This window comes from Oncorhynchus mykiss, chromosome 10 (assembly GCF_013265735.2).
Source record: "Oncorhynchus mykiss isolate Arlee chromosome 10, USDA_OmykA_1.1, whole genome shotgun sequence".
In the NCBI taxonomy this organism is placed as follows: domain Eukaryota; kingdom Metazoa; phylum Chordata; class Actinopteri; order Salmoniformes; family Salmonidae; genus Oncorhynchus; species Oncorhynchus mykiss.
This window is the reverse complement of record NC_048574.1, coordinates 17,583,852-17,609,110: the sequence shown is the minus strand read 5'-3', so window position 1 is coordinate 17,609,110 and position 25,259 is coordinate 17,583,852. Positions and strand designations below refer to the sequence as shown.

Below are 25,259 nucleotides of genomic sequence, written 5' to 3'. Positions count from 1 at the left end.
TATATGTCTTTATCTAAAGTGTACTGTTAGCTAGCTAGCTTCCCTAGCTGACGTAAACAAATCATCGGCCAGAGTCAAGTGTGCACTCCGAGTGCGAAATGAGATGTGTGGAGCTAAAGCTTAAGAGGGTGTGAACGATGCTGAATGGGTGTAGACAAAGAATAGCTCTTCACTAGATACCAAAACATTCAAAGGCCATGAGTTTACAAGTTGATCAACTTTCAAAGCAGAATTACTTTCACATTGTTCCTCAAATGCAGTGTATGATATACCATTTTGTAGCTGAGTCTCTACGTTTATCCAATGTAAAAAAAAAAAATCAAAATGTTGCTAAATAAGACTGAATCCAGGTGGTGAGTCACAATTGCATAGACTATAGAAATGTTGAGCAAAAGGAGCTCATGGGCTCTCATGAAGTGTTTCATTTGATTTTGGATTTAGATTGCATTGATGACCGAGTGATTAGAGGGACAATAGAGTGCTGAGTATCAGGCCATTAGAGACTGGCAGTTAGCAAGTTTGGTAGGCTACCAATGACCGTCAGCGGCATCAGAGCCGTTTTGGAGCCTAGTTACCGTGACCGTTGAATTTGACTGACTGCGGTCATGACACATGACCTCCGGTGTGGCGGTAATATGGTGACAATAACAGCCCTAGATTGGATTCATATAGGACCCCACCTATACAATGCTAGCAGAAACACTGCTATTGTACTAACCCTATACTCAGGCTCAGGAAAGCGCTTGTTGACGCACTGGTAGAGCTGTTGGAAGGCCTGGCAGAGTGCAACAGGGCAGTAGGAGGCTGACTGGACGATCGCATGGAGCAACTCAGAAAGGTAGGACTGCAGGAGGCTGGTGCTCTGCTGGATCACCTCAGCCTCAGTGTGCACCCGGTGGAGGCCCGTACACCTACACGCACACGCAGGCAGGCACACACGCAGGCATGCATGCGCACACACACACACACACACACACACACACACACACACACACACACACACACACACACACAGTAGTCAGAGACTGAATAATGAGATGTAGCATGTGTGGTAGTATAAAAATTAAGATGCATCTTTTCTTGTGAAAACTAGGAAAAAGTCTCTGCACACTTCCAGTCAGATGAACATTTCTTCATTTTACCTGAGCTTTTCGGTCAGTCGACCTTCATCGGAGCATCGACTGACTGAAAGCTCAGCTACAATTAAAGCAATGTGTATTTGACGGGAAGTGTACAAAGACTATTTCTATTTCTCCAGTTGCCTTTTGCCTCCAGCACCTTCACTAAATCAACACTGGGTGTGAGGTAGATTCTGCCTACATCATCTTCAAATCTTACCCAGCCTCCTTCAACTCCACTTTGTTAGGATCCAGCTCTACATACTTCTTCTCCTCAAAGATCCTGTTGATCAAGGGGCCCAGAAGCCTGTGCAGATACTGCATGCCTGCCACCTGTGGTAGTCAGATAGCAAAATGGCCGCCATGCTACAGTATTTGTGGGAAAACATTTTAAGCATCTGTCCAATGCTCCACTTTTCAAATGAAAACATAGCTTATGAATTAAAATCATAGTAAAATGGATATCCTTCAATACACATGTATGTACACCACCGGTCAAAAGTTTTAGAACACCTACTCATTCAAGGGTTTTTCATTTATTTTTTACTATTTTATACATTGTAGAAAAATAGAAGACATCAAAACTATGAAATACTACATGATTCAGTATGTGTTAACCCCCCCCCCCCTCAAAAAAAAGTATCAAACAAATCAAAATATATGTTATATTTGAGATTATTCAAATAGCCACCCTTTGCCTTGAATTCTATTACTTCTTCTACAGCTTTGCACACTCTTGGCATTCTCTCAACCAGCTTCACCTGGAATGTTTTTCCAGCAGTCTTGAAGGAGTACCCACATATGCTGAGCACTTGTTGGCTGCTTTTCCTTCACTCTGCGGTCTGACTCATCCCAAACCATCTCAATTTGGTTGAGGTCGGGGATTGTGGAGGCCAGGTCATCTGATGCAGCACTCCATCACTCTCCTTCTTGGTAAAATAGCCCTTACACAGCCTGGAGGTGTGTTAGGTCATTGTCCTGTTGAAAAACAAAATGGTAGTCCCACTAAGCCCAAACCAGATGGAATGGCGTATCGCTGCAGAATGCTGTGATAGTCATGCTGGTTAAGTGTGCCTTTAATTTGAAATATATCACAGACAGTGTCACCAGCAAAGCACCCCCACACCATAACACCTACTCGTCCATGCTTTACGGTGGGAAATACACATGCGGAAATGATCAGTTCACCCACACCGCATCTCACAAAGACACGGCGGTTGAAACCAAATATCTCCAATTTGGACTCCAGACCAAAAGTACAAATTTCCACCGGTCTAATGTCAATAAATGCTTGTGTTTCTTGGCCCAAGAAAGTCTCTTCTTATTATTGGTGTCCTTTAGTAGTTGTTTCTTTGCAGCAACCAGGAAGGCCTGGTTCATGCAGTCTCCTCTGAACAATTGATGTTGAGATTGAACAGCTGCCCTTGTAACAGCTGAACAGCTGCCCTTGTAAGACAAGGGGTAAAGGTCTGTGTCTATTTGTGAATAACAGCTGGTGAACAAAATGTAATATTAAAACCTCTACGGGATCGGTGTCCCTAAACTGGGACAGTTGTTGCTAACGTTCGCTAATGTGACTAGAATGACGTTGTAAATAAACAGCCAACTTTCCAGGACATAGACATGTCTTATATGGGCAGAAAGCGTCAACTCTTGTTCACCAAATGCAGTGTCCAATTTACACGGCAACTGGTTTGATACGTTCACCTCTGAAGGTAAATAATGTATTTACATTCAGTAATCTTGATCTGATTTGTCCTCCTGAGGGTCCCAGAGTTAAAATGTAGCATAGTTTTTTAATTATATTCTAAATGTAGGAACTTTTATTTCTTTCATCACATTCCCAGTGGGTCAGAAGATTACATACACTCAATTAGTATTTGGTAGCATTGCCTTTAAATTGTTGAACTTTGGTCAAATGCTTCAGGTAGCCTTCCACAAGCTTCCCACAATAAGTTGGGTGAATTTTGGCCCAATCCACATGACAGAGCTGGTGTAACTGTAAGGCCTCCTTGCTCGCACATGCTTTTTCACTTCTGCCCACAAATTGTCTATAGGATCGAGGTCAGGGCTTTGTGATGGCCACTCCAATATCTGGACTTTGTTGTCCTTATGCCATTTTGCAACAACTTTGGAAGTATGCTTTGGGTCATTGTCCATTTGGAAGACCCATTTGCGACCAAGCTTTAACTTCCTGACTGATGTCTTGAGATTTTGCTTCAATATAAGCCACATAATTTTCCATCCTCACGGTGCCATGTATTTTGTGAAGTGCACCAGTCCTTCCTGCAGCAAAGCACCCCCACAACATGATGCTGCCACCCCTGTGCTTCACGGTTGGGATGGTGTTCTTCGGCTTGCAAGCGTCACCCTTTTTCCTCCAAACATAACGATGGTCATTATGGCCAAACAGTTCTATTTTTGTTTCATCAGACCAGAGGGCACTTCTCCAAAAAGTATGAGGTTTGTCCCCATGTGCAGTTGCAAACCGTAGTCTGGCTTTTTTATGGTGGTTTGGAGCAGTGGCTTCTTCCTTGCTGAGCGGCCTTTCAGGTTATGTCGATATAGGACTCGTTTTACTGTGGATATAGATACTTTTGCACCTGTATCCTCCAGCATCTTCACAAGGTCCTTTGCTGTTGTTCTGGGATTGATTTGCACTTTCCGCACCAAAGTACATTCATCTCTAGGAGACAGCACGCGTCTCCTTCCTGAGTGGTATGGCGGCTGCGTGGTTCCATGGTGTTTATACTTGCATACTATTGTCTGTACAGATGAACGTGGTACCTTCAGGCGTTTGGAAATTGCTCCCAAGGATGAACCAGACTTGTCGATATCTACAATTGTTTTTCTGAAGTCTTGGCTGATTTCTTTTGATTTTCCCATGATGTCAAGCAGAGACACTGAGTTTGAAGGTAGGCCTTGAAATGCATCCACAGGTACACCTCAAATTGACACAAATTATGTCAATTAGCCTATCAGAAGCTTCTAAAGCCATGACATCATTTTCTGGAATTTTCCAGGCTGTTTAAAGGCACTGTCAATTTAGTGTATGTAAACTTATGACCCACTGGAATTGTGATACAGTGAATTATAAGTGAAATAATCTGTCTGTAAACAATTGTTGGAAAAATGATGTGTCATGCACAAAGTAGATGTCCTAACCGACTTGCCAAAACTATAGTTTGTTAACAAGAAATTTGTGGAGGAGTTGAAAAACAAGTTTCAATTACTCCAACTGTATATAGTATATTTCTTGCATTAAATGTCAAATACAGCCATTTTTATCTCATTAGCAAATCATGTCCGGGTAACAATTAAGTACCTTACTAACCGCGTTTCCATCCACAGTTATGTGAAAAAAGTCACGACATCTGTGATGGAAACAAAGTTTTGGTGCAACTTTATAAATTCCGACATGGACATGGTGGGATCGTTTGTCTGTAAAATTAATTATGTGAGAAATTGTGGTGTAAACACCTTTAAGCTCAAATATTGATATAACAACCATCATATTGAATTACATTTGGAGTCATGCAATATGGTGTGTGTGGTCCTTCCACGACAACTCTGAAAACCATGCAGTTTATTAGGCTACAGATTAAATAAATTATGATGAACTTCACAGGGTGGTGAAAGTGCACAGTGATCTTGATGCTCCTTTCCAATAAATATTGAGGTTCTTATTCTGGTGGCATGATGATTGACGCTTGACTGCCGTTTGACAAATAAAAATATACTCGCTCTTATCCTTAATAATCTCATGCGTAGACTAACCTACCCAGCCACACAGCCTACCCACACTATCTGCGAGCAGTTGGCTAGAGTGCACGTGCCAAGACCAGAGTAGGCACATTTGCTATTTAACACAAGTTTGTGACAACTATCGGTACAGTTAAATGCAATGGAAACACATTGAACTTTATATTTTTATTCGGTACATGAAAACTTCAGCGAAAAATTACATTTTTTTGTAACTAGTCAATTTAGTGGAAACACCACTGATGGAAAAATGTGCACATTTTTTAAAATTTGCCTGAAAATCTGTTGCCAATTGGATGGAAACTAGATACTGTGATTGTTTAATGGTCAAACATAAAACAAACAGCTTCTTAGCTAAGAGCAATTTCTCAAGCAAGAATTTAGCAAGGACAGTCAGTGATCTGAGTGGTGAGGTGAAAACTGAAATCTATCAAGAGAGGTTTGGAACTCTTTCTTATTGGTCTATCAACTAATTTACCACCTGGTGATGTCACCAAGCAGGCCAAAACACCATCCCACCAAAACAGGCTCTTACACTAAAAGGGCATAATCATAATTTTCACAGTATTATTATGCACAAAGTAGATGTCCTAACCGACTTGTCAAAAATATAGTTGGTTAACAAGAATTTTGTGGAGTGGTTGAAAAACGAGTTTTAATGACGCCAACCTAAGTGTATGTAAACTTCCGACTTCAACCACACACACAACACGTTTTACCAGATCTATTGTGTTATATTCTCCTACATTAATTTCACATTTCCACCAACTTAAAAGGTGATTTGGGTGTCAATGTCATTTTAGGCGGAAATGTACAAAAATGGGTCCAATCCTTAAGGAACTATTCAGATTTTGCTCGCCTGAGGTAGAGCATCTCTTAATAAGCTGTAGACCACACTATTTACGAAGCTGTCTATTTACCACCACAGACCGATGCTGGCACTAATACCGCACTCAACGTGTTGTATACGACCCTAAGCAAACAACAAAATGCTCATCCAGAGGCGCCGCTCCTATAGGCCGGGGGACGTTAATGCAGGCAAACTTAAATCTGTTTTACCTCATTTCTCATGTTAACAAATTGTAATAAAAAATAAACTCTCGACCACCTTTACTCCACACACACAGAGATGCGTAAAAAGCTCTCCCTCACCCTCCGTTTGGCAAATCTGACCATAACTCTATCCTGATTGCTGCTTACAAGCAAGAACTAAAAGTACCAGTGACACGCTCAGTAAGGAAGTGGTCAGATGCTAAGCTACAGGATGGTTTTGCTAGCACAAAATGGAATACGTTCCGAGATTCTTCCAATGGCATTGAGGAGTACACCACATCAGTCACTGGCTTCATCAATAAGTGCATCGATGACGTCGTCCCCACAGTGACTGTACGTACATACCCCAACCACAAGCCATGGATTACAGACAACATCCACCCTGAGCTAAAAGGTAGAGCTGCTATGTCAAGGAGCAGGACTAACCCGGACGCTTATAAGAAATCCCTCTATCCCCTATGACAAACCATCAAACAGGCAAAGCGTCAATACAGGAATAAGATCGAATTGTACTACACCGGATCCGACACTCTTCGGATGTAGCAGGCTTTGCAAACTATTATGGACTACAAAGAGAAGCACAGCCGCGAGCTGCCCAGTGACAAGCCTACCATGCTATTCATTGACTACAGCTCAGCGTTCAACACCATAGCGCCCTCAAAGCACATCACGAAGCTAAGGACCCTGGGACTAAACACCTCCCTCCGCAACTGGATCCTGGACTTCCTGACGGGCTGCCCCCAGGTGTTAAGGGTAGGTAACAACACATCTGCCACGCTGATCCTCAACACAGGGCCACCTCAGGGGTGCGTGCTCAGTCCCATCCTGTACTCCCTGTTCACCCTTGCCTGCATGGCCGCACATGACTCTAACACCAACATAAGGTTTGCCGACGACACAAGTGGTATGCCTGATCACCGACAATGATGAGACAGCCTAGAAGAAGGTCATAGACCTGGACGTGTGGTGCCAGGATAACAACCTCTTCCTCAACATGATCAAGAAAAAGGAGATGATTGTGGACTACAGGATGAGGAGGACCGAGCACGCCCCCATTCTCATCGACGAGGCTATAGTGGAGCAGGTTGAGAGCGTCAAGTTCCTTGGTGTCCACATCACCAACAAACTAACATGGTCCAAGCACACCACGACAGTCATGAAGAGGGCGCGACAATGCCTATTCCCCCTCAGGAGACTGGAAAGATTTGTCATGAGTCCCCAGATCCTCAAAACGTTCTACAGCTGCACCATCGAGAGCATCGTGACTGGTTGCATCACCGCCTGGTATGGCAACTGCTCAGCCTCCGACCGCAAGGCATTACAGAGGGTAGTGCGTACAGCCCAGTACATCACTGGGGCCAAGCTACCTGCCATCCAGGACCTAAATACCAGGCTGTGTCAGAGGAAGGCCCTAAAAATTGCCAAAAACTCCAGCCATCCTTGTCACAGACTGTTCTCTCTGTTACCGCACAGCAAGCAGTACCGGAGCGCCAAATCTAGGTCAAAAAGCCTTCTTAACATCTTTTACTCCCAAGCCGTGAGACTCCGGAACAGCTAATCAAAAGGCTACCGGACTATTTGCATTGCCCCCCAGCTACACTGTTTATTATCCACACAGTCACTTTACCCCTACCTACAAGTACATCTTACCTTGACTAACCTGTTGCCCCGCTCATTGACTCTGTACCAATACAGTATATAGCCCCACTACTGCTATTTTATTGTTGTTCCTTAACTTAGTATTTTCTTTATTTTTTACTTCATACTTTAACATTTATTATTCTTTAAAATGCATTGTTGGTTAAGGGCTTGTAAGTAAGCATTTCACTGTACGGTCTACACCTGTTGTATTCGGCACATGTGAGAAATACAATTAGATTTGAGCTGTTCTTGCCATAATATGGACTTGGTCTTTTACCAGATAGGGATATCTTCTGTAAACCACCCATACCTTGTCACAACACAACTGATTGGCTCAAAGGCATTAAGAAGGAAAGAAATTCCACAAATTAACAGTGCACACCTGTTAATTGAAATGCATTTCAGGTTACCTCATGAAGCTGGTTGAGAGAATGCCAAGAATGTGCAAAGCTGTCAAGGCAAAGTGTAGCTATTTTGAATCATCTCCAATATATTTTGATTTGTTTAACACTTTTTTGGTTACTACATGATTCCATGTATGTTATTTCATAGTTTGATGTATTCACTATTATTCTACAATGTAGAACATTTTAAAAATAAATAAACCCTGGAATGAGTAGGTGTCCAAACTTTTGACTGGTACCACACGCACGCACACCGCCCCCCCTTCAGAAAGTATTCAGACCCCTTGACTTCTTCCACGTTTTGTTACATTAGAGCCTTATTGTAAAATGGATTACATTTTTTTAAAGCCTCAGCAATCTACACAAAATACCCAATAATGACCAAGTGAAAAACAAAATTACCTTACATAAGTATTCAAACCCTTTGCTATGAGACTTCAAATTGAGCTCAGGTGCATCCTGTTTCCATTAATCATCCTTGAGATGTTTCTACAACTTGATTGGACATGATTTGGATAGGCACACACCTGTCTATATAAAGGTCCCACAATTGACAGTGTATGTCAGAGCAAAAACTAAGCCATGAGGTCAAAGGAATTGTCAGCATTGAAGGTCCCAAGATCAGTGGCCATAATTCTTAAATGGAAGAAGTTTGTGACCGCCAATGCTCTTCCTAGAGCTGGCCGCCCGATCAAACTGAGCAATCGGGGGTTAAGGGCAATGGTCAGGGAGCGGACCAAGAACTCGACGGTCACTCTGACAGAGCACTAGAGTTCCTCTGTGGAGATGGGAGAAGCTTCCAGAAGGACAACCATCTGTGCAGCACTCCACCAATCAGGCCTTGGAGTTCGCTAAAAGGCACCTAGAGACCCTCAGACCCTATGGTCTGATGAAACCAAGATTGAACTATTTGGCCTGAATGCCAAGCATCTCATCTAGAGGACACCTGGCACCATCCCTACGGTGAAGCATGGTGGTGGTAGTAGCATCATGCTGTGGGGATGTTTTTCAGTGGCAGGGACTGGGAGACTAGTCAGGATCGAGGCAAAGATGAACAGAGCAAAGTACAGAGAGATCCTTGTTGAAAACCTGCTTAGGGACCTCAGACTGGGGCAAAGGTTCACCTTCCAACAGGACAACGACCCTAAGCACACAGCCAAGGTTTCGGGACAAGTCTCTGAATGTTCTTAAGTGGCCCAGCCAGAGCCCGGACTTGAACCCGATCGAACATCTCTGGAGAGACCTGAAAATAGCTGTGCAGCAATGATCCCCATCAAACCTAACAGAGCTTGAGAGGATCTGCAGAGGACGACGAGGCTGTAATCACTGCCAAAGGTGCTCCAACAAAGTACTGAGTAAAGGGTCTGAATACTTATGTAAATGTAATATTTCCGTTTTTTATTTTGAATATATCAGCAAGAATTTCTAAAAACCTGTTTTTGCTTTGTCATTATGGTGTATTGTGTGCAGATTGATGAGGGGAAAAAAACAATTGAATAGATTTTAGACTAAGGATGTAACCTAACAACAAAAAAAGTAAAGGGGTCTGAATACTTTGAAGGCACTGTATATAGCGATGTTGCCGGAAAGAGGGTTTACCTTTAAAAATGACTCCATGGACTTCGATGCCAAGGAGTTGCTGCGAAACAAGGTGTTGGGTTCACCTGAGGAAAGAGGTCAAAGAGAACAGCCAGCAATGAAATATGTAAGGGAAAATCAACGAGGTGCTATGTGTACTATGGAAAATATAGCACGACGTGGATGCTGAGTGGGACTTAATGCAACTCTGTTGATGGTATCTTACAGACAACGCATAGAGCCCTGAGTTGATTATCCCCTTTATACCATGGATATAAATCTACATTGCTAGTTTAGTAAACCAAAGCATCCTCCTTGCTTGCTATTTTGAAAATCTAATTCAACAATGCCAATGTTTTCAATTCGACTTTTGCTATCAAAAGCAGCTCAAAATAATTAACTTCATAGTCATTGAATTATACCGGGCTTTATAGGGAATTATACAACAGATGGGTCTAATCCTGTATGCTGATTGGTTAAAACCACATTCCAGCCGGTGTGTATTCCACAAATAACCACCAGCTAAATCTATGACGTTGAAAGGCCTATTTACTTATTTACTTTGTTCCATCTGACTGAGCAATCCACTGTCTCATCAGCTCAGCCAGGCAATGCATATACTAGATCTACACTGTAAAAAGCATCTTGAGAGTATCTTTAAGACTAGCAATTGGTTTTCAACAGCGGAGATTTGTAATAACTTTGCTGTCTGTCTCTCCTACATTTGCAGCATTGTTTCCATATTTAAAGTTGATCTCCAGCTTTCTGAGACAGACAGGATGGCAGCTTTTCTCAGCCAGTCAAAATCATTAATCAGCATAATTTTTATGGATATAATGTATACAAAGATGTCAATTAAAAAAAACACGAAATGCAGCTAGTTTTCTGTCATTACAGCTTCAGTTTGAAGTGAATGTGTTAGTTGTGTAGTTAGCGATCTCTTCTGAACAGTGGTCTGGCGATAGAAAATGTTCTATGCCAGGCGAAATCGCTAATTTGCTCATTGTTACGATGTATCCCAAACAAAATAATTAGAAAAAAGCTTAAGCAAACGCAAATGCAGCTATTTTGCAGTTATTATGGCTTCACTGTTTGACGTGACCGTTAGCCAAAGTTGGAAAGTTGCCAGCCATCATGGCAACGGATCATTTAGAACGAAAAACTGTGCCCATACAACAAAAAATAGATAGAACCAATAGCACGAGCTGGCTTGGATAGCAACCCTAGATGTGTGTCGGGACTATATCTCGTGGAAGGATGAAATAGTGTGTATAAATCCATAAAAATAATGTTTTTAAAATGAAAATGTCAATCATTATTTGAATATGTTCATAACGCGTTGTATAAAAGTGATAATGCCCCCGAAGCCGGTATTTGGAGGATATGTGTGACCAGTTTCAAGAAGCTAGGTGTATGTCGCACCGCACATCACTACTTCACAGGAGAGTCATTTTAACGTTTTTTACATGTCTTTTTTAAAATCAAGATGGGGTTTTTTTATAGCAGAAATGCCTTCTGGAACATGTGAACTTTCATGTTTCTTAATAACAAACCTGTAAAAAAAAGTTAACCTTCTCGTCAGGACACTCATCAACTGCCTGTTAATTGTGAGGAGATCGCATTACATTGCATGAAAACAGCTTGTCAAACTAGAAACGTGGGAGGATTTGACATCTTTAGCGGCAGAGGGGACAGGATGAATTCATGCATGTTCATCACTCACCACGTTAGGTGCTCCCAAAAACTCACCAGATGCTCCCAAAAAATATGTGTCTCTGATTTGTTTTGTAATGCTAGCTAGCATTTTTTTCCTTGTTGAACATGCTTTTACAATGTATCCAATTTTAGTTTGTGTGGTTGTTGGTTTACCTTTTCTGTCCTGTTATCTGGTTTTAATGTTCATTCTATAATGCCCTTCTAGGCAATCAGAAAAGAGCATTCACCAACACTGTGGTTTTATTAAGCAATAAGGCCAGAGGGGGTGTGGTATATGGCCAATATACCACAGTGAAAGACTCATTTGACATAATATATTTACATCTAAACATTCCACATTATTGGGCTGTGCTGAACACAAGTTTTGTCCAACTCCAATTTAGGTGTGTGACGTCTGACTTACTAGTCTTGTCCAACTCCAGCTTGAAGAGAACATCAAGGAACTCCTTGGCCAATCCCTGACCCAGGAAGAGCTTCACTAGGTTGGAGGCCACTTCCTGTCGACTCTCAGCTGTAGTGGTCTCATCGATGAGCATGATCAAATCTGGCCAGTTGCCCTATGATACCAAGCCAAGATTTATCATCACAAGCGCTTGTGGTCCTGAGTGACTCAGGTGGTAAGAGCACAGCATTGGCAACACCAAGGTTGTGGTTTTCTTGAAAATTAATTCTGTACTGTAAATTGCTATGGATTAAACAGTCTGCTAAGAGGCACATTTTATTGTGCCACATATCATGCAGTAAATCAATACAATATTGGATTTAATGAATCAGGATTAACACCAAGCATATTAAACTCAGCAAAGAAGAAATGTCCCTTTTTCAAGACCCTGTCTTTCAAAGATAATTTGTTTAAACACTGTTTCCCATGCCTGTTCAATGAACAAAAAACAAATAATTAACATGCACCTGTGGAACAGTCGTTAAGACATTAACAGCTTACAGACGGTAGGCAATTAAGGTCACAGTTATGAAATCTCAGGACACTAAAGAGGCCTTTCTACTGACAATGAAAAACACAAAAAGAAAGATGCCCATGGTCCCTGCTCATCTGCGTGAATGTGCCTTAGGCATGCTGCAAAGAGGCATGAGAACTGCAGATGTGGTCAGGGCAATAAATTGCAATGTCTGTAATGTAAGACGCCTAAGACAGAGCACAGGGAGACAGGACGGACAGCTGATCGTCCTCACAGTGGGAGACCATGTGTAACACCTGCACAGGATCGGGACATCCGAACATCACACCTGCGGGACAGGTACAGGATGGGAACAACAACTGCCCGAGTTACACCAGGAACGCACAATCCCTCCATCAGTGCTCAGACTGTCCGCATTAGGCTGAGAGAGGCTGGACTGTGTGCTTATAGGCCTGTTGCAAGGCAGGTCCTCACCAGACCTCACCGGCAAAAACGCCACCTATGGGCACAAACCCACCGTCGCTGGACCAGACAGGACTGGCAAGAAGTGCTCTTCACTGACGAGTCGCGGTTTTGTCTCATTAGGGGTGATTGTCGGATTTGCGTTTATCGTCGAAGGAATGAGCGTTACACCGAGGCCTGTACTCTGGAACGGGATCGATTTGGAGGTGGATGGTCCGTCATGGTCTGGAGCAGTGTGTCTCAGCATCATCGGACTGAGCTTGTTGTCATTGCAGGCAATCTCAACACTGTGCGTTACAGGGAAGACATCCTCCTCCCTCATGTGGTACCCTTCCTGCAGGCTCATCCTGACATGACCCTCCAGCATGACAATGCCACCAGCCATACTGCTCGTTCTGTGCGTGATTTCCTGCAAGACAGGTATGTCAGTGCTCTGCCATGGCCAACAAAGAACCCGGATCTCAATCCCATTGAGCACGTCTGGGACCTGTTGGATCGGAGGTTGAGGGCTAGGGCCATTCCCCTCCCAGAAATGTCTGGGAACTTGCAGGTGCCTTGGTGGAAGAGTGGGGTAACATCTTACAGCAAGAACTGGCAAATCGGGTGCAGTCCATGAGGAGGAGATGCACTGCAGTACTCAAAGCAGCTGGTGGCCACACCAGATACTGACTGCTACTTTTGATTTTGACCCCCCCCCCCCCCCCCCCCTTTGTTCAGGGACACATTATTCCATTTATGTTAGTCACACGTCTGTGGAACTTGTTCAGTTTGTCTCAGTTGTTGAATCTTGTTATGTTCATACAAATATTTACAAATGTTAAGTTTGCTGAAAATAAACAGTTGACAGTGAGAGGATGTTTATTTTTTTGCTGAGTTTATTTAATGTACTTAAAATAGCTTATAAAAACTGTTAATTCAGTCTCTGGTTAAAATGCAAAGGATAAAAACCAGCATACATGGCCCGTGGCTCTCGAGGACCGGAGCTGTATACCCCTGATCTTATGCAACCCAGGCGACACTTGAGAGACTGAGGAGTGGCATTGACTTGGTGCTCACATTAAGATGGGGGCCCACGGATTGGCACAGCAGCTCCGTAAGTGGTTGGTAGTGGCCGGAGGGCAGGACCGTCTCATCTCGGAGGCGCAGCTGCAGGCGCAGAGATCCTAGAGTGCCCCTGGAGCAGAGTAGAAAATAACTTAACGGGAAGTCATATAAAAAAAAAAAAGGAAAATATTTGGGGGGCAAACCCTTACAGAAAATCCCCCCCAAAAAAGAAAAAAAAAATCTTCAAACATAAATATCTTGAAAAATATATACAGTATCAGTCAAACGTTTGGACTCACCTACTCATTCAAGGGTTTTTCTTAATTTTTTAAACTATTTTCTACATTGTAGAATAATAGGGAAGACTGTCAAAACTGTGAAATAACACATATGGAATCATTTAGTAACCAAATAAAGTGTTAAATCAAAATATATTTTATATTTGAGATTCTTCAAATAGCCACCCTTTGCCTTGACAGCTTTGCACCCTCTTGGGATTCTCTCAACCAGCTTAATGAAGTCGTCACCTGAAATGCATTCCAATTAACAGGTGTGCCTTGTTAAAAGTTCATTTGTCGAATTTCTTTCCTTCTTAATGCATTTGAGACAATATGTTGTGTTGTGACAAGGTAGGGTTGGTATACAGAAGATAGCCCTATTTGGTAAAAGACCAAGTCCATATTATGGCAAGAACAGCTCAAATAAGCAAACAGTCCATCATTACTTAAAGACATGAAGGTCAGTCAATTCGGAAAATTTCAAGAACTTTGAAAGTTTCTTCAAGAGCAATCACAGAAACCATCAAGTGCTATGATGAAACGGTCTCATGAGGACCACCACAGGAATGGAAGATCCAGAGTTACCTCTGCTGCAGAGTATAAGTTAGAGTTATCAACCTCAGAAAATGCTTCACAGAGTTCAAGTAACAGACATCTCAGCATCAACTGTTCAGAGGAGACTTCGTGAATCAGGCCTTCATGGTCAAATTGCTGCAAAGAAACCGCCACTAATGGACACCAATAATAAGAAGAGACTTGCTTGGGCCAAGAAACATGAGCAATAGACCGGTGGAAGTCCAAATTGGAGATTTTTGGTTCCAACCACCGTGTCTTTGTGAGACGCAGAGTAAGTGAACAGATGATCTCCACAAGTGTGGTTCCTATTGTAATGCTTGGAGGAGGTGGTGTGATGGTGCTTTGCTGGTGACACTGTCTGATTTATTTAAAATTCAAGGCACACTTAACCAGCATGGCTACCACAGCATTCTGCAGCAATATGCCATCCCAGATGGTTGGTGCTTAGTGGGACCATCATTTTTTTTTTCAACAAGACAATGACCCAACACACACCTCCAGGCTGCGCAAGGGTTATTTGACCAAGAAGGGAGAGTGATGGAATGATGGAGTGCTGGATCAGATGACCTGGCCTCCACAATCACCTAACCTCAACCCAATTGAGATGGTTTGGGATGAGTTGGACCGCGGAGTGCAGGAAAAGCAGCCAACAAGTGCTCAGCATAAGTGGGAACTCCTTCAAGACGGGTGGAAAAACATTCCAGGTAAAGCTGGTTGAGAGAATGCCAAGTGTGTGCAAAGCTGTCATCAAGGCAAAGGGTGGCTACTTTGAAGAATCTCAAATATAATTTATATCTTGATTTGTTTAACACTTTTGTGGTTACTACATGATTCCATATGTGTTATTTCATAGTCTCTCTCTTCACTATTATTCCACAATCTAGAAAATAGTAAAAATAAAGTAAATTGAATGAGTAGGTGTCCAAAAGTTTAACTGGTACTGTATATAAACAATGTAAGGGCTGTAATTTCAGGGTGTTTTAAAAAGACAGTCAGACAATGTTTTGAACACACCCTACTATACAGGCACGTTATAGACTAACTACAGCACTACAACACAGTCAACCTTTATGTCTGTCCAAAAGACGAAGTGGAAAAAATATCTGAAAAACACTTTTCCAATAGTGGTAAGAATGGCCCAGACTGTGGAATGTGGTTATTTATACAATGGGCGGGTCTAATCCTGAATGTGGATTGGTTAAAACCGCATTCCAGACAGTGTATATTACAAGTTACCACCAGCTAAATCTTTTATGTTAAAATTCCAATTTACTCTGTTCCATCTGACTGCACAATCCACTGTCTCATCAGCCCAGGCAGGGAAGTTATAAACTTGATCACCACTATAAAAAGCATCTAGACATTATCTCACATTCCTTTTAAACAAACTTTTATTTTTCAACAGCGGAGATTTGTATAAGCCTTGCTGTCTGTCCTTCCGACATTTGCAACATTGTTTCAATATTCAAATTCGATCTCCAACTGTCCCATAGTAAGGAACGTGTTGGGTGTCGGGCGAGAGAGGCAGGCAGTGTTTCTCAGCCAGTCGAAATCATAAATCAGCTGGCATCATTTTTATGGATATTTACAAAGAAATGTGAATTGAAAAACGAAGTGCAGCTAGTGTGCTATCTTTTCAGCTTCAGTTTGAAGATGTGTTCGCTGTGTTGTTGGCTAGCTCCTCTGAACAGTGTCCTAAATAGAGAGCACATTTTCTATGCCAGGTGAAATCGTGCCTCATTAGTTCATTGTTATGGATGTATCCAAATAAATGTCACTAGAAAACAGCTTTAACAAATGCAGATACTGTTGTTATTCTGTCTGCACTGTTTTACGTGACTAAGTTAGCTGTAGTTGGCTAGCTAGCAAGCAAGGGATAAGAACGTAGCCAGACCGTTCTAAATGTTCCATTGCCATGCTAACGGCTGGGTCGTGTCCGTAGATACAGAACAAAAAGACTGAACGACTGGGTCGCGTCTCTGGCAACTGAACCAATAGAACAAACGAGCAGCCGGTTTGGGAGCAACCATAGATTTGTTTCGGGACTATATCTTGTGGAAGGATGAAATAGCATGAATAAATTAAATCAAAATAACTTTTTTTCAAATAAATATGTAAATCATTATTTGAATATGTTGATTACCTGTTGTATAAAAGTGATAATGCCCTCAAAGCTGGTGTTTGGAGGATATATTGGCACGGTTTGTCGGCCCTCATACGGTTTGTCGGCCCTCCTTCCACAAGATATAATCCCGAAACAAATCTACGGTTGCTCCCAAACTGGCTGGTCGGTCGTTCGTTCTATTCTTTCGGTTGCCAGAGACGCGACCCAGTCGTTTAGTATTTTTGTTCTGTATCTACGGACACGACCCATGCTAATATATCCTCCAAACACCGGCTTCTCGGTGGGAAATTTACTCATCAAGCCATATGGAACAAAATGTACAGTCTTACTAGCACTGTGAGCAAAACCAGCTTAATTTTATAGAAGCTAGGGTGCTTGGTGAAGCTGAGGGAATCGTACAAAGTGGTAAGAAATCAAGAACATAATGGCTTGTAAAGTTCAGGTGGAAAAAAAAAATAGAAAATTAAAAAGACATCCACAAGCCCACACAGCACTGCATTAGGGTTTCAAAATTCCAGTAACTATCCAGAAATCCTGGTTGGAGGATTCACATCCCTCTACTGAGGAGCTGGCATATAAAGAATTGGATGAGTGATCCAGACTTGACACTCATCATTTTCTGGCACAAAACACACACGACTAGTCAACAAGACTGCAGGGCCCAGATGGCAACCGCCTGTCAGAAATCTAATCAAGAAGAAGTCCAGAGGTGTTTTTTTTTTTTAAAAGAGACAATATAAACAACAGCTTGACTGGCTGAAAAGAGTGGGAAGAAAGAAGATAATTTGAGAAGACAAGGATTACGTGGGCTTAATCTGAGAATTTTACCACAGAGTTGATCAAAGTCCTCTGGTGAAAACCGACTTTCATTGGGTTGCAATGCCGACACTGCCCAAAATGTAAAATTTTTTTTTATAACTTTCATAAGCATTAATAAACTATTTAGGAATAGAGTATTATCGGTAAAAAATGATAAAGCTTTTATAACATGTATAAGAATGTAATGGCTTATTCATGAACATTATTATATAGTGTAACCACGGTTTGACATCTCAACAGCACCAGTACTCATCATGGCATTTTATTTCAATTGTTGTGATTTCATAACTAAGGGTGACATCATGAATATGGAGGTAAATCTTGTTATTGCTTGGAGAGCAGCAGACACCTCTGAATAATCCTTTGTTTGGGATTGGCATGACATTTTAACAGCCCTCCCTTCTTTCCCAGTTATGAAAATGGAAAGTGAGACAGAGCAGTGACAGACAGATGTCCATCAATAATCGTGACCGGCCACAACAATGTTACGCATCGCCTGAGAGGGAAATGTAGGATTTTGTCATATGAAAACCTAATTCAATATCCCCAGAATGTATTTAAATCCTTTATTTTCCTTTTGAACAACTTGCCATTACATCATCGCTACAGATTCAACTATACTACTTTCGAGAACCAATTTGATAAATAGAATCCAAAATAGAATGAGCATAAAAATAAAAGGAAGATAGAAGACATTAGAATGAGGCCATTGGGGAAACGTTAAGTTGGTGGAGTTATACTGATTAATTGGGGATGGTGGTTAAATCACTGTTTGCATTCTAAATGCCACCCTGTTCCCATAAAAGTACTGCACTATAAAGGGAATAGGGTACCATTTGGGATGCATACACTATGTTCATACAGTACAGTAAAAGGTTTGGCTTTTTAATCTTACAATTACAACCACTTCCTGATGTATGCAGCACTAAATATATAATACACTGACCTATGGTCCCTGTGACTAATAGCGCATCTGGTCACCTCAGGTCCTTATTTGGTAGTTATTTCCACAGGTTTATACAGTGTCGACCAATCTTCTCCTAGTGAAAGCCACTTATTGGTTAGGGGTTAGGGTAGAGACACCAATATTTTGGATTTCCCTTTATTAATGGGAAACATCAAGTAAACGGTGAGAATGAAAAGCAGCACACACGATCCACAACCAGTCATGCACTGGTCTATAATACAACCACTTATGAAGTACTTACATGCATAACAATTAGCATTTGCTTACAAACACATTAGGGCCAGATCATAAGCTGCATGCTTGTAAGCTGGTAATGATGATTAAAGACGCTTACGGAGAAGCATGATGACATGACATTAGTTATACATAACGTGATTCTTTATGGTGTTCACGAAAAATATTTGATGAATGGCTGCACAAAATGACCTAAAGCAGTGCTATGTCCATAGAAATGTACTCATATGGGTACACAATATGGCCTACAGTTCACCTATTATGGCATTTAAGTGAATGGGAAAGCTCTTCTAGGGTTCTAATTCTATGGCTATGTACTGCACCAGGAAGAGCATGCCCTCTCAAATCCTCCCCAACCATGATCACATTCAGAGGTTAACGGAGATTCCTTGTCTCTCAATACCAGCCACCAGCTGAAAGAACAACATCCAATGGCCGCTAGTGCCAGCGAGCCATGTAGCCGGCCCAATCGCCCTACATTGCCCTTGTTTCTGGCACTAATCTGGGTTCCCGCGGGGGCATACTGCTTTTGTCCCCTCCTGTCCAAAAAGGATGCATATCCTGCTACAGCCCTCTTCCTTTTACATAAGCCCCACTGCTCCTCTCCTCACAATTTCCCTCCCTCTCGCTCTCTAATCCCTGCCCAGAGTCCACATGGCCAAATGATCCTTTATGGAGGAGAAATAAACCAGGGATTTAGCCCGGGAAAAGGATTAGCACTTCCTGTCGGCACATGGACCGGAACAGACGCACCCGCCCACACATGCATGCACATAAACACATGCATACATATGCACGTGCACTCACACTCCCATGCGCATAAAAAGCTGAAGCTGGCTAGCTTCAGAAAACCCTGAATAGATCTAGCTTCAATCTTAGTATACCCCTTTGGACTGTGAGATACAAAAATGACCGGAGCCTGCTTCCTCCACCTAATTTACAACACTACTCTATGAGGATACAACACACTTGTCACTCTTCTTTCTTTACACTGTGTGTTTCATTACATATTTATTGACATTGGCCAATACCAATAATAATAATAATTATTAGATTTCAATGTCTATGACTGCCATGTGGGTATAAAATAAAACAAAACAACTTGGATAGAGGAGTTTGCATGTCACCAAGCCATTTCTATATTGTCAGCTAACAGTTGTTTCCTTGGTGCAAAAAACGTGTTTGCATTTATGATAATGGTGGCAACCCATTGATACTCACTCATGCTGACTATGTTTGGGCTTATCAGGGACCAGGCGAAACCAGCCCTCCTCCTGGTGGGCTGACTGCAATCTGTGGATGTTGAACAAAACCTGAACAGAGGAGAACAAATATCAACACATTTGATTATAATACATTGTAAACTAATTGTATTCAATGTATATGGAGTGTAATGTTTATCATGTTGTGATCCTGTGTGTCTAAATCTGACGTCTACAGAACATGGCCCAGAGTAAGAGTGCTGATCTAGGGTCAGCCCCCCCCCCCCCCCTGTCTAACAGGCTAAACTCAGCACTGCTACTCTGAGACTCTTTTTTGAATATGGACATAACCAGGGTTCCAATTATCCATTCAACATTCATATTTAAAACACTTGTGGGGGGTGCCCACATATTTTTCACTTTTCAGCTGTGAATGACCGGGCTTCAAAACCCAGGTCTCCTGCACAACATAATACCATTCCTTACAAAATATGCCTACTGAGTTAAAGCCTAGGTATTAGCTTAGGGAGATGACTAAGAGCTGACGACTTGCGTTACAGTTACATGACCAAACCACCTACATTAAAAAGTAAGTGCTTCACACCACTGTTATTCAGACTTGGTACTAGAGCTACAAAATTCCAGTAACTTTCCAAAGGTTATCCTGCTTATTCCTTTCTGATTCCGGGAATCTTCCAACCGGGATTTCTGGGAAACCTGGGAAAGTTGCCTCAACAGGACTTCTCACCTTTCCCAGGAAGTCATTCTTGCTGACCAGGTCCCAATCCCACACCTCAACACTCAGAGGGGTGTCCAGGGGTGCATCGTCCAGCTCAAACTCGAAGCTCTCGTTCCAGCGCGGATAACAGGACTTCTTGATCACCTGAAACCACAGAAATATCTATTCACAGATTCCTATATTCAATTCACAAGTCAAAAGGGCTGTTTCAAAAAGTTTTTCCAATTAATGTATTAAATATCTTAATGTAAGGACCATGGGTGTGGGCAGGTCTTTGGCTTACCGCACTTTCGTGAGTTTTGCTGTTGTATCGTACTCTGACAAAAGGGTCCGACGCTCCATTGCGATCCTTTTTTGCAAGGTCTCTGAAGCACAAACCCACACAAAAAGGAAAGTTGAGCATTTAACAGATTAGTTGACATTGAAGCACATTGTATCTCCACTCTCCATCAGATCTGGGTCACTTAAAACAGTAGGTCTTCTTTCAAACACATCAGAAGGAGTTTGATTAAGTTCTCTCCGGTGCAATGGGATCAAAGGAATAGTCCCAAAAGTGCAAACCCGCGCGCGCACCAGGCAAGCAAAATCAAGCGCACCTAAAGTAATAAGAAAACCAAAGTTATATTTTAACCCATAACCACAAGTCTAGTCTCAATCACAAACAAATGCCCTCCCACGCACCATTTGAGATGAGGTCAGTATGAGATCATTGGGGTGAGCTCAGAGAAAGTAATCAACACGCATCGTAGGATCTAGAGTCAGCCGGGCGTATGTCTGTCTGTGTGAATCCAGCTGCTCCGGCAGATGGGCTGAAATACCCACAGCACAGACGACGCCCCAGGTATTTATGAAGAATGAGTTCACAGAGTTTGGAAGCTGTGTGCCCAGTGCACGTAAAGCTCAAACCTGTGAACAATACATAGATGGAACTGTATGTTTGTAGTAGCCTAAACCAGACTGATTTATCAAGCTGTTTACGGCGCAAACTCAAAATAAAAACATTTTAAAAAAAGCCCAGTGCAGTCAAAAATGTGATTTATCCATTTTATATACACTGCTCAAAAAAAAAAGGGGAACACTTAAACAACACAATGTAACTCCAAGTCAATCACACTTCTGTGAAATCAAACTGTCCACTTAGGAAGCAACACTGATTGACAATAAATGTCACATGCTGTTGTGCAAATGGCATAGACAACAGGTGATAATTATAGGCAATTAGCAAGACACTCCCAATAAAGGAGTGGTTCTGCAGGTGGTGACCACATGTTTTGGTCACTTTTGAATGCTGGCGGTGCTTTCAGTCTAGTGGTAGCATGAGACGGAGTCTACAACCCACACAAGTGCCTCAGGTAGTGCAGCTCATCCAGGATGGCACATCAATGCGAGCTGTGGCAAGAAGGTTTGCTGCGTCTGTCAGCGTAGTGTCCAGAGCATGGAGGCGCTACCAGGAGACAGGCCAGTACATCAGGCGACGTGGAGGAGGCCATAGGAGGGCATCAACTCAGCAGCAGGACCCCTACCTCCGCCTTTGTGCAAGGAAGAGCAGGAGGAGCACTGCCAGAGCCCTGCAAAATGACCTCCAGCAGGCCACAAATGTGCATGTGTCTGCTCAAACGGTCAGAAACAGACTCCATGAGGGTGGTATGAGGGCCCGACGTCCACAGGTGGGGGTTGTGCTTACAGCCCAACACCGTGCAGGACGTTTGGCATTTGCCAGAGAACACCAAGATTGGCAAATTCGCCACTGGTGCCCTGTGCTCTTCACAGATGAAAGCAGGTTCACACTGAGCATGTGACAGACGTGACAGTCTGGACACGCAGTGGAGAACGTTTTGCTGCCTGCAACATCCTCCAGCATGACCGGTTTGGCGGTGGGTCAGTCATGGTGTGGGGTGGCATTTCTTTGGGGGGCCGCACAGCCCTCCATGTGCTCGCCAGAGGTAGCCTGACTGCCATTAGGTACCGAGATGAGATCCTCAGACCCCTTGTGAGACCATATGCTGGTGCAGTTGGCCCTGGGTTCCTCCTAATGCAAGACAATGCTAGACCTCATGTGGCTGGAGTGTGTCAGCAGTTCCTGCAAGAGGAAGGCATTGATGCTATGGACTGGCCCGCCCCTTCCCAGACCTGAATCCAATTGAGCACATCTGGGACATCATGTCTCGCTCCATCCACCAACGCCACACCACAGACTGTCCAGGAGTTGGCGAATGCTTTAGTCCAGGTCTGGGTGGAGATCCCTCAGGAGACCATCCGCTACCTCATCAGGAGCATGCCCAGGCGTTGTAGGGAGGTCATACAGGCACGTGGAGGCCACACACACTACTGAGCCTCATTTTGACTTGTTTTAAAGGACATTACAAAGTTGGATCAGCCTGTAGTGTGGTTTTCCACTTTAATTTTGAGTATGACTCCAAATCTAGGATGTGTTATTTTAGTGTTCCCTTAATTTTTTTGAGCAGTGTACTATACAGTGCATATAGAAAGTCTACACCCCCTTGAACTTTTTTCACATTTTGTTGTGTTACAAAGTGGGATTTATGGGATTTATATACAAGTCCAAATTAGTTCAAAAGTAACATCAGTGTGTGAAATAATAGGGGTTGACATGATTTTTGAATTACTACCCCTTTCTCTGTCCACCATACACATGACATCTGTAAGGTCCCGCAGTCAAGTATTGAATTTCAAGCACAGATTCAACTAAAGACCAGGGAGCTTTTCAAAAGCCTCAAAGAATGGCAGTGGTTGGTAGATGAGTAACAATAACAAATCAGACATTGCATACATCTTTAAGCATGGCCAAGTTCATAATTATGCTGTGGATGATGCAGTCGTCCTTCTGAACTAAGCTGCAGGACTGGAATGAAACTGCTTAGGGATGTCAACATGAGGCCACTGGTGATTTTAAGACACCTTCAGAGTTCAATGGCTGAGATGGAGAAAAAAAAAACAAGGATGGAGCAAATATTGTAGTGACTCAATAATGAGTCAATAATGACCTAAATGACAGCGTGAAAAGAAGAATACAAATATACAGAATAAAAAGTTTTAAACCCTGAACATTTATTAAATAGAGATTTTTGGGGTCACTGGCCCACAATAACCCATAATGACAAAGTGGAATTGTGTTTTCAATTTTTTTTTTACAGATGAATTAAGAATGAAAAGCTGAAAAGTCTTGAGTCAATAAGTATTCAACTGTTATGGAAAGCCTAAATAAGTTCAGGAGTAAAAATGTGCTTAACAAGTCACATAATAAGTTGCATGGACTCACTCACTGCACAATAATAGTGTTCAACATGATTTTTTAAATGACTACCTCATCTCTGTACCCCACACATACAATTATCTGTAATGTCCCTCAGTCGAGCAGCGAATTTCAAACACAGATTCAACCACAAAGACCAGGGAGGGTTCCCAATGCCTCGCAAAGAAGGCCACCTATTGGTAGACAGGTTAAAAAGCAGACTTTGAATATCCCTTTTAGCATGGTGAAGTTATTGCACTTTGGATGGTGCATCAATACACACAGTCACTACAAAGATACAGGCATCCTTCCTATCTCAGTTGTCGGAAAGGAAGGAAACCGCTCAGGGATTTCACTATGAGGCCAATGGTGACTTTAAAACAGTTAGAGAATTTAATGGTTGTGATCGAAGAAAAATTAGGATATATAAACATTGTAGTTACTCCACAATACTAACCTAATTGACAGAGTGAAAAGGGAGCCTGTACAGAAGGAAAATATTCCAAAACATGCATCCTGTTTGCAATAAGGCAATAAACAAAAAAATGGCAAAGCAATTCACTTTCTGTCCTGAATACAAAGTGTTTTGTTTGGGGTAAATCCAATATGTTACTGAGTACCACGCTGCATAATTTCAAGCATAGTGGTGGCTGTATCATGTTATGGGTATGTAATCGTTAATGACTGGGGAGTTTCTCAGGATAAAAAATAAACAAAAACGGAGTTAAGCACAGGTAAAATCCTAGAGGAAACCTGGTTCAGTCTGCTTTCCACCAGACACTGGGAGATTAATTCACCTTTCAGCAGGGCAATAACCTAAAACACATGGGCAAATCTACACTGGAGTTACTAACCAAGAAGACAGTGACTGTTCCTGAGTGGCCGAGTTACAGTTTTGACATAAATCTAATTGAAAATCTATGGCAATACCTGAAAATGGTTGTCTAGCAATGATCAACAACCAATTTGACAAAGCTTGAAGAATTTTGAAAATATATATTTTTTAAAGTGGGCAAATGTTGAACAATCCAGGTGTGGAAAGCTCTTCGACTTACACAAAGACTCATAGCTGTAGTCACTTGTAGAATCACCTTTGGCAGCATTGACTCAGGAGTGTGAAAACTTATGTAAATGAGATATCTGTATTTTCATTTTCAATAAATTAGCAAACATTTCTAAAAGCATGTTTTCACTTTGTCATTGTGGGGTATAGCGTGTAGATGGGTGAGAAAAATGTTTACTTTAATTCAAGCTATAACAAAGTGTGGAATAAGTACTTTCTGAGGGCACTGTATATTAGTGTTTTATTTTTTTATTAATCTAGAAAAATAGTATTGTGTAGATAGTTGACAATTTTCTTACAATTAAATA

At 42.1% G+C, this 25,259-nt stretch overlaps 1 protein-coding gene across 3 annotated transcripts in view; it reads right to left on the bottom strand.

Annotated features, from left to right (window-relative positions):
* Positions 1 to 25,259, bottom strand: part of rasa4 (RAS p21 protein activator 4) — a 70,075-nt gene that overhangs the window by 13,948 nt on the left and 30,868 nt on the right. For all 3 annotated transcript variants that reach the window (XM_036989822.1, XM_021617632.2, XM_021617633.2), the window contains 8 exons: positions 20,919 to 21,000; positions 20,645 to 20,779; positions 19,916 to 20,007; positions 13,708 to 13,825; positions 11,676 to 11,829; positions 9,578 to 9,642; positions 1,339 to 1,451; positions 719 to 911 (listed from right to left, as the gene is read on the bottom strand). In XM_036989822.1, the coding sequence (XP_036845717.1) occupies positions 719 to 911; positions 1,339 to 1,451; positions 9,578 to 9,642; positions 11,676 to 11,829; positions 13,708 to 13,825; positions 19,916 to 20,007; positions 20,645 to 20,779; positions 20,919 to 21,000 (952 nt within the window). The remainder of the gene's footprint in view (positions 1 to 718; positions 912 to 1,338; positions 1,452 to 9,577; positions 9,643 to 11,675; positions 11,830 to 13,707; positions 13,826 to 19,915; positions 20,008 to 20,644; positions 20,780 to 20,918; positions 21,001 to 25,259) is intronic.